The sequence below is a fragment of the Glycine max genome, chromosome 3 (assembly GCF_000004515.6).
Source record: "Glycine max cultivar Williams 82 chromosome 3, Glycine_max_v4.0, whole genome shotgun sequence".
NCBI classification, from domain to species: domain Eukaryota; kingdom Viridiplantae; phylum Streptophyta; class Magnoliopsida; order Fabales; family Fabaceae; genus Glycine; species Glycine max.
In genome coordinates this window covers 32,192,696-32,209,039 of record NC_016090.4, presented here as the reverse complement: position 1 = coordinate 32,209,039, position 16,344 = coordinate 32,192,696, and the positions used below count along the sequence as shown (strand labels likewise).

General features: G+C 29.0%; 1 protein-coding gene across 1 annotated transcript; it reads left to right on the top strand.

Moving 5' to 3' along the window:
• Positions 1-380: 380 nt before the first annotated feature.
• Positions 381-8,611, top strand: LOC100788263 (probable WRKY transcription factor 12). The gene is made up of 4 exons (XM_003521012.4): positions 381-1,093; positions 1,333-1,409; positions 2,034-2,195; positions 8,281-8,611. Exons 1-4 carry the CDS (start codon positions 779-781, stop codon positions 8,441-8,443), a joined length of 717 nt encoding a protein of 238 aa, XP_003521060.1. The 5' UTR covers positions 381-778; the 3' UTR covers positions 8,444-8,611.
• The last annotated feature ends 7,733 nt before the right edge of the window (positions 8,612-16,344 follow it).

The window sequence follows — 16,344 nt, the reverse complement described above, 5'->3', positions numbered from 1 at the left end:
CAAAACAAAATTAACAATATATATGGTCAAACATTAACTAAGTGATTTATATATTGTAATTAATGTTGAATTGTTTGAATATTATCTAAATTTGATTTTTAATGAAAACAATTTTTTACCAAATGTTTAGTCAAGTTCATAATTTAAATGTGTAGTTAATTAATTAAATACTTGATGAAAAAATATCATTCATATAAATCTTATTCAACTTAAACATAATTATGTTGTAAAAAGAAACATATGATGTCTAACAAGAAACTAACAATATCCATGTACACCAAAAAAAAAAAAATTACATCGTTGATGAGTATAATAAAACTAGCGTGATGTGAAAGAATCATTTTCATATAAGAACGACAATACCTAGTTTCATTTTCTTTGATATAGATTCCAAATGAAAAACACTTGTAGGACAATGCACGTGTAATTAAGAGAGAGAGAGAGAGAGAGAGAAAGATAGTGTGTACTAGACTTTGAATAGACTCCCTTAAGAAGAGGGGGAAAGGAATTATTTTCCTAGAAACATTCCCTTCAGAATTTAATTGGCAAACAACACATACACCTTGTTGTTGACCAAACTACACACCTCAGTGCCCCAGTCTTCTGAATAACCCTCTTTTCATATTCTCTAAGGTCACAATATGGCATAGAATTTATGCTACACCAAAACTAGAAGATCCAGCTAGCTAACAATTAGAAGATAAGACCAAAGAAAAAACCAAAATCAAGGTGTGGTTTTTCAAAAACCAAATTCAAATCATCAATAAAAAGGGGGGGTATGGAAGGAGGAGAGAGAGGTGTTAATCCCAATAATTATGAGCTCCAAGTTTCATTCGCAAACACCCCTCAAGCCATCCATGAAATGGGTTTTGTTCAATTTGAAGAAAACCAGGTTCTTAGCTTCTTGGCACCCTCTGCTCAATCCCAATCTTCTCAGCTCTCTCAATCTCTAAACGCCGGCAACGGTGGCAGCAATACTGCTGTTGCTGCCGCTACCACAACCGCCACCGCCACCACCTCCGGATCCGGAGCAACAATTGGTTTCAGCCATAATGACCTTGTATCCAGAACTTGTTGGAATAATAATGAACAGGTGGTTACTTTGTGATATCTATGTATCTATATTTATCAATCTATTTATCTATTCATTAATATCAACTATCAACTATGATCTACAACCTTATAATTAATTATCAGTTTTATTTCTTTTTGTGTATTTATTTATTTATTTTGTTTTTATGTCCTTTTCAATTTTAAGGTATTTTGTTTTGATCTCTTTCCTTTGAAACAATTTTGCTTATATATGTGGATGGTACCATGAACTTTATTCAGGTGCGAACACTGGATCCCAAAGCTGTCAATGATGAAAATTGCACCGGAAATACTAGTGATGGTGGCAACAACTCATGGTATATCCTCCTTGCAACCACTACTTTCTGTTTTCAATATCTCTCTCTTTCTCTCTCTCTGCATGCACGTAAATATTTAATTTAGATACCCAAGAAGATATTCTTTAGGTTTCTGCGAAGAATCTGAAGGTCTCTACCATATATGGAAGTGACTGCTTCTTTTTTCTTTCTGACCTTGCTTTTGTACTCCAAGTTATTCTCTCTCTCTTGGGGTATGAGGAGATGCAAGAGCTTGGTACTCAAAAGTCTTGATACTCATTGATACTCGAATCCACTATAGTCCATCACAGATTTCACATATTCTTCAAATCATCACCTTTTTTTTTCTCTTTTTTTGTTCTCATATTTACTTTATCATTAAGTTTGTAGCTTAAGGTTAATTAATCTTGCTTTAAAGTAATTAAGAAAAAGCTGTTTAATCGAGGAATATATAGAGTATTTCTGGGTAGACATTGTTATATCCACATTGATGGGAAAATTACACTTTTCAAAGCATAAAACCCAAAGCAAGTATGTTGTAGCTTTGGCCTGAATGTTGATTTCGTGCTAGATTCAACTGTTTTCCAAAGTTGGAGAGTTATATGAATAAATTAAAATTATTATACCGTTTATATATGATGGTAGGTGGAGAAGTGCTGGCTCAGAGAAGAACAAGATGAAAGTGAGGAGGAAGCTGAGGGAGCCACGGTTTTGTTTCCAAACAAGAAGTGATGTAGATGTGCTTGATGATGGTTATAAATGGAGGAAGTATGGTCAGAAAGTTGTCAAGAATAGCCTTCACCCAAGGTAATATATATATAATCCTTGAACCTTAATTACCCCTTGCTTTCTTAATTATATAGTTTTGCTCAGTTTTGCAAGTTCTTTGAATAAATTTGAAGATCATACATCTAAGAGGATGCAAGTTGCTTATGAAGTTTCATAAAACTTAATAGTTTTTATGCAGTTTCATTGTTAGAATAATTCATGTGGCTATATATTCTTGAATAAAAATCGATCGTTGCTTATATAAATAATTATAATTCTTAATAGTTACAAGACAATTGTAAAACTTATTTTAAGTTTTTAATAAGAATTGCAAATACCGGAGAAAATACTTGTTGAGACTTTAAATTTCATGTGGCATTATAGGACATTAATTTCAAAAGTGAGTTAGGAACTTCACTAATTAATACTCCTATTTTAGCATGTAATAAAAATATATTTATTCATCTAATTAATGAAGCGTTTTCTTCCTTATTTTAGCATTTAAAAATATCATTGTCAAATTCACATAAATATATGATTGAGTGCACTGGCTACATCATAGGCATTAGCCGGAGAAATTAAGGTAAGATGTCTTTTTTGGGAAAAATACATGTGTCGGTGGTGGAACTACCAAATGAATCTAAATTCACAGACAAACCAAGTGTAGTTATCCTAGGTTTTGTCTCAAATTTTAATTAAGGATTGAAAACAGTCAACAGAGAGAGGGAGAGAGAGGGAGAGAGAATCTTAGCTAAAACTGAAGGAATGATTCAAGATGTTACTTTCAATGGACTTGTGAGTAGAGAAGATTGATGGTACAGACTGAAATATAGGCTTTTTCTTCAGGTAATTAAAAATATTAATTTTTTTGTGAAGTAAAAAGAAAAAAGATATATTCGTGAGAATATTTAGTGGATTATTATTATTAGAGTTTTGACAATAGTGTACACTATAGGGTCCCCTCTTTCGTCCTCTGTTCCCAAACCATCCAACGGTCATGCTATATTTTCATCTGACCAACTTCTTCCACCCATGGTATCCATCACTAAAAAGGCTTCACTTGCACCTAAAGTTTTTCATTGTAACTACTTTAAAATTTACCTAATTTTTCCAATCCAATTTCTCTCATGGCTAAAATTTGAAAGAAAATCCCATGCTGTTTTTTGCATCAAATGTACCTCCGTGTTATAATGATTTCTTTCACACTAGCTGTTTTCCTTCTTTTTGTTTTTGCCTTAATTATCATATTACAATTTACCTTCATATTTGATTAATTTATAAACTCACAGTCATATTACTCCCCTACATACTAGTCTATTTCATTTTATCACTCACGCAGTGATTTATATCATTACTGTTAATTAGGATGTCGTAATTAGCAAAACCAGATATTAAGATACCAGCCCGTTTAGCCTACAATAATTGACAAAGAAACCCTTGTTATGATGATAAGTTTATAGTCAAAAGACATACATTATTACAAAATTTAATCATTTTTAAAATAGAGAAAACTTTTACATGGCCGTAATTAAAAGTATCTGTTACCATTTTAATTATATATATATATATATATATATATAGCTTGTTTGTCTTCCAATTCATGAGGTCCTAAACACATGTTCGTGTAGCAACTTGCTTTGCAGTGGGTCCAACATGTATCTAAACACATTAATGATATGTTTAGATGAGAGAAAGATAATAGAGAAAAGATATAACAAGAATAATGATGCATTTTTTATTTAGTTGAAGAAAAATACTACTTTTAAAATAAAATACAAAATCTTTTTTCATTTTTCTTTAATTCAAATTTCAAAATTTCTTTCTCTCCTCATTTTCTTTCCTCTAAAGTTAGAAGGTAATAGTACCCATGATCAAAGATACAAAAGAGCTGTGAAAAAAATATTTCATCCTCTACTTTTATGTAAAACAAAAAACAGATAAATATGATAAAATTTTAGATAATTAATTTTTTGGGTGTATAACATGGGTATATTTTCTCAGTCGATAGACTAAAACTAATCTGTTTTGAAGGGTAAAGATGGACAAAGTTTTTTTTTTCTTTCAAAAAATTTAAATCTTCAAGAATTGAACATGGTGTGGTGACAAAGATCTTTAAAAGGCTACAACAATCTCTCACACGCATATATATATTAAAATAATTTTTTTGGTAAAAATATTTTAAGACTTGTATATCATATTAACCTTTAAGATGTACCCAAAAAAAATATTAATCTTTGAAGAATCAAGTGTAGAATTTACTCTTTAAAATAAAACTCTTTTAATTTACCTCTTTTGAGTTGAAGCATAATGGCAGAATTTAGCTTTAGAAGAAACAAAATAGCAAGCAGAAGTAAAGAAAAAATTAAGAAAAAGTTGTGGAGGTGTGTGAATGAATTAAATGAAGTCCGTGTAAAGAGATTCAGAGTTTGATACTAGATGTTTAGACGTTAATTAATAGAATTGTGCATGCATGGATCGATATTATGATATGTTTGCTAGAGCCAAGAGGGGAATTATTAATGAATAAGCTACATACACTATCATCAAATCCAAGTATATAGCAGATTTGTTGATTTTTATTTGAAAGCATTCGGTTTGAAGATAGAAATTGAAGAAGAACATTTAATGAAAATACTAGAAATATTGAAGAGGCACATGCCTCTTTTGATATTTGTATTTGATGAAAAATTGAAGAGACTAGAAATTGAAGAGGCATATGCCTAGCTCTTCAGATATTCCTCTTTTGATATTTGCATTTAATGAAAAATCCGCACATATCTACCTTAAAAGTAATGAACATTCGGTTTGAAGGTAGAAATTTGAAGGGAAAAAAAAAACAGAAAATCATTAAATACAAATATCAAAAGAGGCATACGTGCAGATTTTTCATACGCAATACATATATAATGTTAAGATGTTAACCTGTCAACCTATAGATGCTTGTTTGATGATTTTCACGTATAATTTAAAAACCAAATTTCAGTAAACTATAACCTAAGATACATACATACATATAAATAGATAATATATATATATATATATATACACCAACACGACCTATTTTTCAACGAATTTGTGACGATAATGAAGTAAAAAGTGGCAATTAGTTAGTATATTAATTTGTAGCACCACCTTAATATAATTTCCAATCGGTTCTTTTGAGAGCTTAAAGCATATTATCTTTAAGGGGAAAAATTATCTTTACGGAGGAGTTAGGATAGGAAACATGATAAATAAAACAAATACTAGTATTTGATGAAAACCAAAGTTACTTAGACTGAAGGTAACTAATAATTTCGAGAAAGAAAAACGCGGTGGCAACAAACAGATCACTAAACCCAAAACATATATATTATGTGTATGCTAATGTTGCGTGCATGGAAGAAAGTTCTATAGTTTTATTGGACTTATACTTTATGAACCAAAGCAAAATGGGGTTAAAGTGGTATATCCGTTATTACAAACCCAAGCAAGAAAGTGGTGGTAATTTGCTTCGGTTGCAGACCATCATTACAAAATTGTACTTAAAGGTATGTACTTAGAAGTGGAATTAGGAAGATGAAAAAGTTATTTTTGGAATGGTCACTTCAGGAACATAGGAACTTATTAAGAACATTAACGGGCCAGGTGTTTGAAAAGTTTAAAAAATGACAGTGGGACTTGTCTGAATCTTAACAAGTGTATTTTAACAACCGAAAACTTCCCGAAAAGATGCAGTACCAAACTTGGATTAAAGAAAGAAAGAAAAAAAAAACATACTGAAATTAATAAGAAAATACAAATAATAAAGTAAGATAAGCTAGTATGTCGTAAAAAGGAATACTTGTCTGATTATGTTCATAACAAAAATAAAAGCATACTACGTATTTAAATTTTGTTTTGTCTATTAGTTAATTTAGATAACATTACTACGTGAATATACATATCACATGATTTTAGGAATTTGTTTAGAGTGTGTTTTATAACAGTATTGATTACGAAGCAAAAATTAAATAAATTTAGATAAATATAAATTATTTCGTACATCAAAAACATAAAAATATTTGATAGGAGATATAAATACTTGTCCGAGAAGATGGTGTATGACTCTGAATGTAAAATCTTTTTATACAAATATTTAAATAACATTTAATCATTTACTCTTATCTCAAAAAAATTAATCATATACTCATATCAGTTTTTTTTTTTTTTTTGAAGAAATACTGATATCAGTTTGATCATTCAAAAAATTATATTAATTAAAAAAAAAGTTAATCAACCCTATTTACTTCACTCTCCTTTATTTACCTTACTCTCTTATCTCAAAATCAACTTTTCATTTTTTTTTCGACCTCCCTCCTATCTCAAAACTCTAACCATCCACACAAATAATAAATAAAAGAAACTCTAATCATCCGTCCACCCTTTTCGCTCCACTCCCCTATCTCAAACTCCAATCTCTTTTTTATTTTTTTTCAGTCAACTCCTCCATCTCACCCCCCCATTTCAAGTGTGGGAGTGGGGTGGATTTGGGTGTAGTTACTCCAACACTGATTAGGAAAGGGTTCAGTGAAGCTATATATAAGTGATGTGATTTATATATCTAAATATCTTTAAGATTTTAGGTGGAGATGGATGTAGTACGTGTTCAATTTCTTGATAACCTTTGTTATCATTCCATTAACATTTCTGAGTGCTCCTTGTTACTCCCCCAACAAGTGGTAATAGGGCCTGGTATGAGGGGGAGCAAGAGCAAAGTTAATTAATAAGGTTGGTCAAGTGACTTGTCTCGTTGATGAATTAGAAATCAAGGGGAAGATTGTTGAAAAATCTAGGGTTAGTAGCAAAAGGACTCAATGAAAGATATGTAACCCATTTACCTAGGATTTTATAAAACATTTTTTAGCAAGTTAAAAAATCATAATTTTTTTTATGTTATTCTTCATTTATTGCAAGTTGAATAACTAATTTTATAAAGCATTTCAAATTCATTAAACTAACTAATGAATTATAAATGTTTTATAATTAAAATTAGTTATTCAAATTGCTAATAAATGAGGAATAACATAAAACAAATTATGATTTGTTATAAAAATCATTTTTTATTTGTAAACAAAATTATAAATTTATCTAATTTTGTTTTATTCGTTTATTTTAATAGTTTTGAATTCTTATATTTTTTTTAAAAAAGAATATTTTAATAAAATAATTAGTGTGAATAGTATAATATTGGAAGAGAGAATAAATGAGAAACTTTATTCAAATATTGAGGTTAAAAATGGAAAAATAATAATAAATTATAAGATCATATCCTACTTTAAATACAAGTAGTACTATTTAAAAAAAAAACTATAAATTCATAAGACAAATTTGTTTATTAAATTGTCAGTCATTTTAATCAAATAAACTTATAAATTATTTGAATAAATTATAAACTAGTTAAAATGATTAGCTAACTAGCTAGCTAAATAAATTATACATTACATGCAACGTTCAGTCATTAATATATCACATTGTTTTTTATTATAGCGTATATGTGTCTCTGGGCAAAGAATATTTAACAATGATTTATTTTTTATTGTTAAACATTAAGGAGAAAGCATACAGAATAATAGACGTGAAATATATTGTAGATACTTAACGTACAGGTTGTGGATTGTTTTTGTTTGTTTTTTATTTTCACAATTGTAGCATAATTCAATAAATAATACTATGGTATAATTATTAAAAAGATTTAACTCAATTGGTTGAATAAGATATATATACGAATTATATAAATCTTCTTATATCGTGTTTAATTTCTACTAAAAAAAATGCAAGTATAATCAAAGAATGAAAGGCATGCTATATATTCTTTTGTATTGGTTTTTAGTTGTTATTAAAACATATGTTTAGATACTTTAACAACTATACTGTGAGATTATATGTGACATAACATGTCTATATGTAAATCATGTTATTAATAAGTAATAATAGGAATCATTTTCAAAAGTTTTAAAAATCATAAAAAAATAAAACAAACAACTTTTTTTAGGAAATTAAAATCAAATTTAATCACATTTGCATAGAGTAAATTCATATTTTACCCTAATTTTGAATGTTTCATGCTTTTCCAATTGACATCTCAATTGTGTGATATGAGCAGAAGCTACTACCGCTGTACCCATAACAACTGTAGGGTGAAGAAAAGAGTTGAACGACTCTCTGAAGATTGTCGTATGGTAATAACTACCTATGAAGGCAGACACAACCACTCTCCTTGTGATGACTCAAATTCATCGGAACATGAATGTTTCACCTCTTTTTGAACAATGTCGTTTCAATAATTATTATGTATTATTAATAATTAATTAGCTGTACGTGACATTTTCATGAAGGATATTGCATTGTACTTATATTGTTACTATTTGTTATTGAGCTCAGTCACTCTTTCATGGATGAACTCATTTGTCTATAAAAATTAAAAAAGTTCTTTATATATGTATAAATTTATTTATCTATATATATATATATATATATATATATATATATATATATATATATATATATAGCATATTTCTCCCATATGCCCCCGCCCCCATATATATGCGTTAAATTTAAGATTCTTCAACCTTAAAGAAAAATCATTTTGTTAATCTTACATGTGTCTGACGTCCTTAACATGATTATGAGTCTTCTCCTGTTTAAGGCAATTTAATTAGGTAGATTTGTTCGCGGAGCACGTGTAAATATTTAAACAACTTACAATATATAAGTTAGTTTAATGTATAATGGAAAAGCTTGTTTAAAAGACTTTGCAAGCAAAAGAGTGTTGAGTCTAACCAAGAAGCTTTTCAAGTGTGTTCTAGATGTTGAGTGGGAAATTAAGAAAAAGTGATATTGATAAGTTATAGTAGCATTTTATGTTGAACTACAGAAAGTGAAAAGAACTTGGAGTTGGAATTGAAGCATAAGATTGGAAACTGGAAAGTCGATACTACACGAGGAAACTAGAGAAAATGTGACATCAAAGCGGATAGAGAAGAGACATGTAAGAATAATTATATCCGAACGCATGCACAAAAGGTAAAAAAGGGGTATGAAACCAACAATACAAACTTAAAAAAAAACAAAAAAAAAAAAGACATTTCCATGAATGTTGAATTCTATGGCTTTTTAGAGTTGTGAAAAAGGCTTTGCAATCCAGTCCGATCCTATTTCGCATAGGCCAAGAGAAAAAAAAGATCCGCATTAAAAAGCCCTCACGGACAAAAAGTTCCATGAAGCCCTATGTAGCAAGGTCGGCCATGGGCTTTAAGTTTCATTAATGCGACATACATTTTTAATACTTAAGTTCTGTTCAGCCGAAAATAAAGTTGATCAAGGTCAGTTAGGTCCCGATTGAGGCTGACCAAAAATAATCTTACTTTAATGTCAGTTAAAGTTAATCTTAACCAAGGTTAACCAAAAATATCTTGGTCAAGGTTGACAAAAAATAATCTTAATAGAGGTCAACCAAAAACTTTTCTAACTAATTGATGTCAGTTGAAGACAACTCTTGTCGAGGTTAGTCAATAATAGTCATAATCAAGGTTTGTCAAAAATAACCATAGTCAATGTTAGTCGAAAACAACCCGATCGAAGTCGAACAAAAATAATCCTAATTGAGGTCAATAAAAAATCAACCCCAATTGAAGTTGGTAGAAATTAATCCTAGCTAAAGTCAGTCAAAAACAACCCTAGCTGAGGTCGACCAAAAATAGCCATAGTACGTTGACAAAAAATAGTCTCAGTCGAAGTTAACCAAATTTAACCTATCCAAAGTCAATCAAAAATTGTCCTAACTAAAGTTGGTAAAAAATAATCATGATTGAGGTCAGCTGAGAACAAAATCGACCTAGGTCAGGCAAAAGTAACCCTAACCAAGGTTGACCAAAATTAATCCTAATCGATGTTGGTAAAAAACAAACCTGTCTGAGGTCGACCAAAATAACCTTGACCGAGATCAACCAAATTTAAAATATATATTTTGGACAGTTGAAAAAAAAACATTTTAAAAATAACATAATATGTGGGCTAGCCCTAGCCCTATATTAAATAGGATTGTGTGGGTTGGGGCCTTGTAGGGTCTCTCACTAGATGGGCTAAAGCCCCCTAGGGCCATAATGGAAAGCCAAGTGGGTTGGTCCAAGGTCTAGGGCCAAATTGACAACTCTAGGCTTTTGATAGCTCACATGGCAATTGTGAGGTGGAGTAAACCAAGAATGATGCAAGCATTACATGCAAACCAAAGACAAAATTGAGAAATAATCAAAGATGAGAATCCAATAAATATATGAACTAAACACAATTTTAGGCATATGGACTAACTATGGCCCAAAGAGGAAAACAAGTGGGTCGTTGCTACGCGCATCATGCATGGGTTTCATTTATATATGTAAACAAATTAATTATTAGATCAAAATTAATTATCATAAAATTTATTATTTAAATTTACATGTGCATTAAATATACATTAGAAATTTTATTGTTATATATAACAATATTAATTATTTTATAACATAATTGACCTATTAACTAAGTTGGTTAGAATGTCGGGCTAATAACGTGAAAGTCATAGATTTGATTCCCGTATGGATCATCAATTTTAAATTAATGCTTAAAACATATTTTTGAAAAAAAAATTAAAAATAACCATTTGGGCCTCATATGGATTGACGAATCCGTATGCCCAATATGAATTGTCAATCCATATGAAAAGACAAAAAATGAAATTTTATTGTTTTGTTGGGTGTATCAACAATTGTGCTAGGTGTGCTTAGCAACGGCGGATCAAGTGTCATTCATTCATGGCCCAAATAGGAGATTGAAAGAATAAATCCATTGTTGGTGCAAGAAATTAGTGTATTAATAGATGAGGATCATAAGGCATAAGGCTTTGTTTGGATTAGAAAAAAAAAGTGAAAGGAAAAGAAAAGAACAGGAAGAGACAGTGAGATACTTTTTAGGTTATTTGGTAATTAAGAGAGAAAATGAAAGGGAAAAAATAATACATTTTTTACAACTCAACAAATAATATTTTGATCAAAATTTTATTATTTAATTACTAAACACAAAATATAATTATTATGCTATTAAACATACCTCGTAATTTGTGAATAATTTTAAATTGTTTTTCTGTCTACCCTTTCGTGTTATTTGGCCAGATTGCATTTTTGAGTAGGGCTCACTATTGTTTTTCTTTCTTGCTTTGTTTTCATGGAAACCATTCCTTTTCTTTCCTTCATAACAAATGAACGCATAATGTTAGAGGGTTTGGCGAAGAGTAGTCAGGAAAGTTATTGTCTCAAAACAAATGCATGTTGTATGTATTCAAGAGACTAAACTAGTAAATGTGGATAAGAAATTACGTGGCGCAATTTGGTGTGATAATGAGGTGGAGGGGAAAGTAGAACATGTTGTGAATAGTGTTAGAGATTCATTATGCTTGTGTAGTAAAGATGTTTTTGAGTAGAATGATTTTGTCTAGAGTTGGATTTCTTAGGTTGAAAGAAATATGGAAGGAGTCCAAAGAGTTTGTGTTATTATCAACCAGGGTCAGTTAAGGTCCAAACAGCCCAAGTAACTCAAAAAAAAAATCCCAAAATCTTTTTTTTAGTACTAATATAACTCAAAATAATTTACTGTAAAATTATATTTGAAAATAAATTTTAATTAAAATATTATAAGTAATTGTTAATCTTTTTATTAGTACTGTAAGTAACAATTAATGAGCAACAACTCTTCACCAATATCATAACTTTGTTTAGAAAAAAGAGATTTAATAGTTAAAAGTTAAAGAAATCAAAAAACTTTTCTTTTATTTCTATTCAATTTATTGTCTTCCTATTCAATTCTAATTTTGTATTGTCTTCTTTTCTCACTTTGTCATACTTCTCTGTCTTCTCACATGATTCTTCAGTTTACTTGATTATTGTTTCATTCTGACACATTAGTCAATAGCTCTTCAATACATATTTAATTATTATTTTATTTTTATATTTGTTTAATAAATTATTTTATGAGTAAATAAAATGTCACATTCTTAAATTTGTTTTAGATCTCTCAAGTTCTTGAGTTGTTCCTCTTGTCAACATTTATGCATTGTGAGAGAGGAAAACTAAGCCGGAGGAATTAGAGAAGATAAATAAAAAATAGTAGTAAATAAGTATGTTGCTTGATGGGGATTACAACTTTACTAGGAACGAAGAAGAGAGGAAAGGTGAAGCTGCTAGTGCATAACATACATAATATGGAAGTATAGGGTATATCAATATTAGGGCAAAATGTATACACGGTTTAAGTCCAGCGAGAGAGTCAAAAGTATATTGAATAAATTTTTTAGTGACTATTAAAATTAAGGACTGATATTCATGACCTAACATAAGTCACTACTCTGGAGATTAATGCAAATTAAATATTAAAAAAAATCACAAAAATAAGGTAAGAAACCTAAAAGGAATATAATTATTTAAGTAAATTATACTAATCACATGAGGTTTCATGAAATTACACAGATATTTTCTATTTTTTAAAACATCATAGTAGTCTTCCTTGTAGGGGTGTTAATTAGTGTAATATATAAGAGAGTGTCAATTTAATATTTTCAAACATTAAGAGGATTTTAGTGTATTATTTTCAAACATAAATGAATTAGTGTAGGAATAGAAAAAAGAGTGATGCTATACTTAATTTTTTTAAAAAAAACTCATAGGTACACAATATAGTTTGCTCTAATTATTTTTAAAACTAACACAAATAATCCCTAATTATTTTTCGTTGATGATTTTCCAATTGTAAACACACCTGCATAATAATTTTTTTAGTTATAGGAATCACATGCATCCTACTCAATTAAAACCTTACTTATACCCCTTAATATCTACATAATAGAATAGCCTTGTGTGCTACAATCATTGAAACATCCACTCATGTTTAGCTTTTGTCATCTGCGATTCATTTGCTCCTCAATGAATTTTGCCTTCTTCCAAAAAAAAATCCTCGATGATTAAAGGAATTTAACAAGTCAACATTGATATATCAATAATATGATTTGGAGGGGATAACAGATTTAGACGAATTCTCTTTCTTAATCTCCACACAGTACTGCTATAGTTTTTGTAAGTAAATTTAGAACTAAAATTCCTTTATTTTTTTAAAAATTCTTTTGGCATTTTGGTTCAATGGATTTAATATCTGAACTGATTCTATCCATAAGTTTTTTTTTTTTTTCATTTGAGTTTGAGTCCTGTATATTATCCAAATTAGGATTTCAATAAATATTGACAATATTATGGTATGTAACTTAATGTGAATATTATCATTATCTATAACAATATGTAAAAGAAATATACTTCTTGGTAACTATTCTTGGTGTACACATTTACTTTTACTTAGACTAAATTATCATTTTAATTATCCATAAATTATCTCAAATCAATTATAACTGCAAACTCTAACGTGGGTCTCATGTAATTTTTCATTTTATTTGCTTATTGGTTTAATATCTTCAAGATTTAACTGCATACTGTCAACGTGGGGCTTGGTGGTTTTAATTGAAGATCTTATAATCATTGCACACACGACACTTGATTTCTTTTATCCCGTGAAACGGTTCTCTCACTCTCATAGGGTATACTTCTTAATTTCAGGTAATGCTTTTATTATTAATAGGGGTGCCTCGCTAAAATTTATAAATAAATAATAAATAAAAACAGAAAATAAATATAGAAGTAGTGGTTACTGTAGGTTAGCAAATAAATTTGAAAATTTAAGTAATTTAGGAATAAAATTGTTCAATCAAATATGAATACCAAATGGGATATTTCTTTTATTATTAGTATAAATTATTATTTTATTATTATGTTATTTTTTTCCTTTATTTTTTTTTTCTCCTTATCATGTGTTTAGGTTGATCATTTGTATTTTTTTTTAGACAGATTCTTGCCTTGGTTAATTTGGATGGTTATATGTTGCAAATGGAGAATTAGTGCCTAGAGTGTGACAGGATAGGACCATTTCAATTATGGGTTTAGGTAGCATGTTCTTAGGGGAGGGTGAAATGGAAAGGTGTCAATCGGGGAAGTGAATATTGAAAAGATATCTTCCTTCATTTCATTCTTATTCTTCCATTGTTTATTATCTTCTTTCTTTACTTATTCATCTTTTCTTCGTTACATTGTTTTCTTTTATTTATAAAATAAAAGAAAAATCATTTCTATAAACGGTACTCATTAATGTTGTAAAGCTCTCAATATAGGTGATAATTTACACCATTCACTATCAATTATTAAAGATTTTTTTTATTATTAACTGATGTTGTACTACTTACATTAAAAGTATCAATATTAATATTGGTTTTTTAAAATTGATACTAAACTAAACTAACAACATCAGTTTCCTAAAAAACATATGTCGTATAATAAGAAATAACAAAAAAAGTAAAATATGTGTAAACCAACTTCGACTTTTAGAAAACCTGACGTTGTCAATCAACCACAACGTCGGCTTTTCTAAGCTAAAAACAATATCATTCTTTTAGAAAATTGATTTTTTAATATCTTGTATATTTTTTTAATTACCTCAAATTAACCTTCAAATTAAAAAAACATAACCAATCCACATAGTTTTCAAACAATTTTTATCATATAGTTCAAAATTTGTCCATAATAATTGAATATTTACTATTAATTAAAAGAAATATTTAAAGTAATGAAAGTCAATGCATAAAATCATTTGTAACCTAATCTAAATTAACATAACTCTACAATTCTAAAATTTCTTAAATAACTAGTGTTTCATTTTTAACTTTTAGATAAGATGTTGCCACTAAATGTGAATTGTCTTTTTTCTCTTTGGTTCTAATGGTCTTGGATCAGTAAAGTATTACATGATATAATAAAACATAAGTTAATAAGTATAAATAATAACAATTATAACAATTGAGTTAGTTTACATTTAATGCATTATGTAGTACCTGCACTCAGTTCTTCCTTTTTGCTTATGACACTAAATTGAATAAGATATTCATATATTCAAAGTTAACCGAAAATTACTATATAGAGTAATAAAATGTAATTTTTAAGGCATCAATCAATGTTTAAATGACTTATTTTAGCTAGAATCCATCAAGTCGTAACCTTGGATTTACTTCCTTGACTATCGTTAAACCCCTTCAAAACATTGATGAAGAGAAACATGCATGTGTATTGTTCAATTAAAATATTGATGTCAAATACTAATTATAAAGTAAATGTATTACATACAACTGACTTGTTAATAATTCTTTTCAAATAGCTATCGGGCCTATTGTGCAAGTAACAAAACCAAATGACAGCATTGTCCTTAGGACATATAACGACTATTTGTCAATGAGCACTGCATTTGAGAACATTAAGTAATTATATTGCATACATTATTTAAATTGATTTATTCAATTTAACTTACTCATTCAACTAGGCTCCTGGGTAGATATCTCTCTTTGAATTTTGCATCAATTTATTAATATAATTTTTTTATTCTAATTGCAATTGCCTAGATCTCTCTGTGTTAGGAATTTTATAATTCCTAATTAATTAATTAGTGTGGGCTACATATTATATTTATCATTTATATTAGTTATTTACATTTATGGGCTCAATAAAAGTGATCTAATTTGGTGAGCCTATTGGACTATCATCAGAAAATAATATGGGTTTGATAAGCCAAAACCAGCTTGGCCCGTTAGGGATTAATGGAAACTCTAATAGGTTAAAACCTAAAGTAAAGTTATGGTCCCCAACACACCAAATCAGAAATTGTATTCTCTTCTCCACATCTGACAAGAAACTTAAGGTTCCAAAAGGAAAACGGTGATTTGGTTGAGGAAGAACACAAAACCAACAATTCCTCAGACTCATCAATTCCACTGCTTATCATGGATCCAGGTATTTTTCACAACCCCTCTTGATAATCTGACGTAATGTATTTTCGGTGATTATTGATATTTTATTAAGATCCCTAAAATGGTAAACAAGTATTGTTATTAAAATAAAATAAATTATGTATGAATTTTAAACAATTAGTTAGCTAATATACAATAATGTTAAGTGACTTATAGAATCCATAATTGTATAACAGAGATGCGGAGATATTGACCTCCATGTGCTATTTCAGAAAGATCTTCATGTTTTATGTACAAGGGGAAGTTATC

Coding starts and splice junctions, on each gene's coding strand:
- LOC100788263 (XM_003521012.4), top strand. CDS start 779: ATGGAAGGAGGAGAGAGAGGTGTTAATCCCAATAATTATGAGCTCCAA. Junction 1,410..2,033: donor GATGGTGGCAACAACTCATG/GTATATCCTCCT, acceptor ATATGATGGTAG/GTGGAGAAGTGCTGGCTCAG. Junction 2,196..8,280: donor AAGAATAGCCTTCACCCAAG/GTAATATATATA, acceptor TGATATGAGCAG/AAGCTACTACCGCTGTACCC.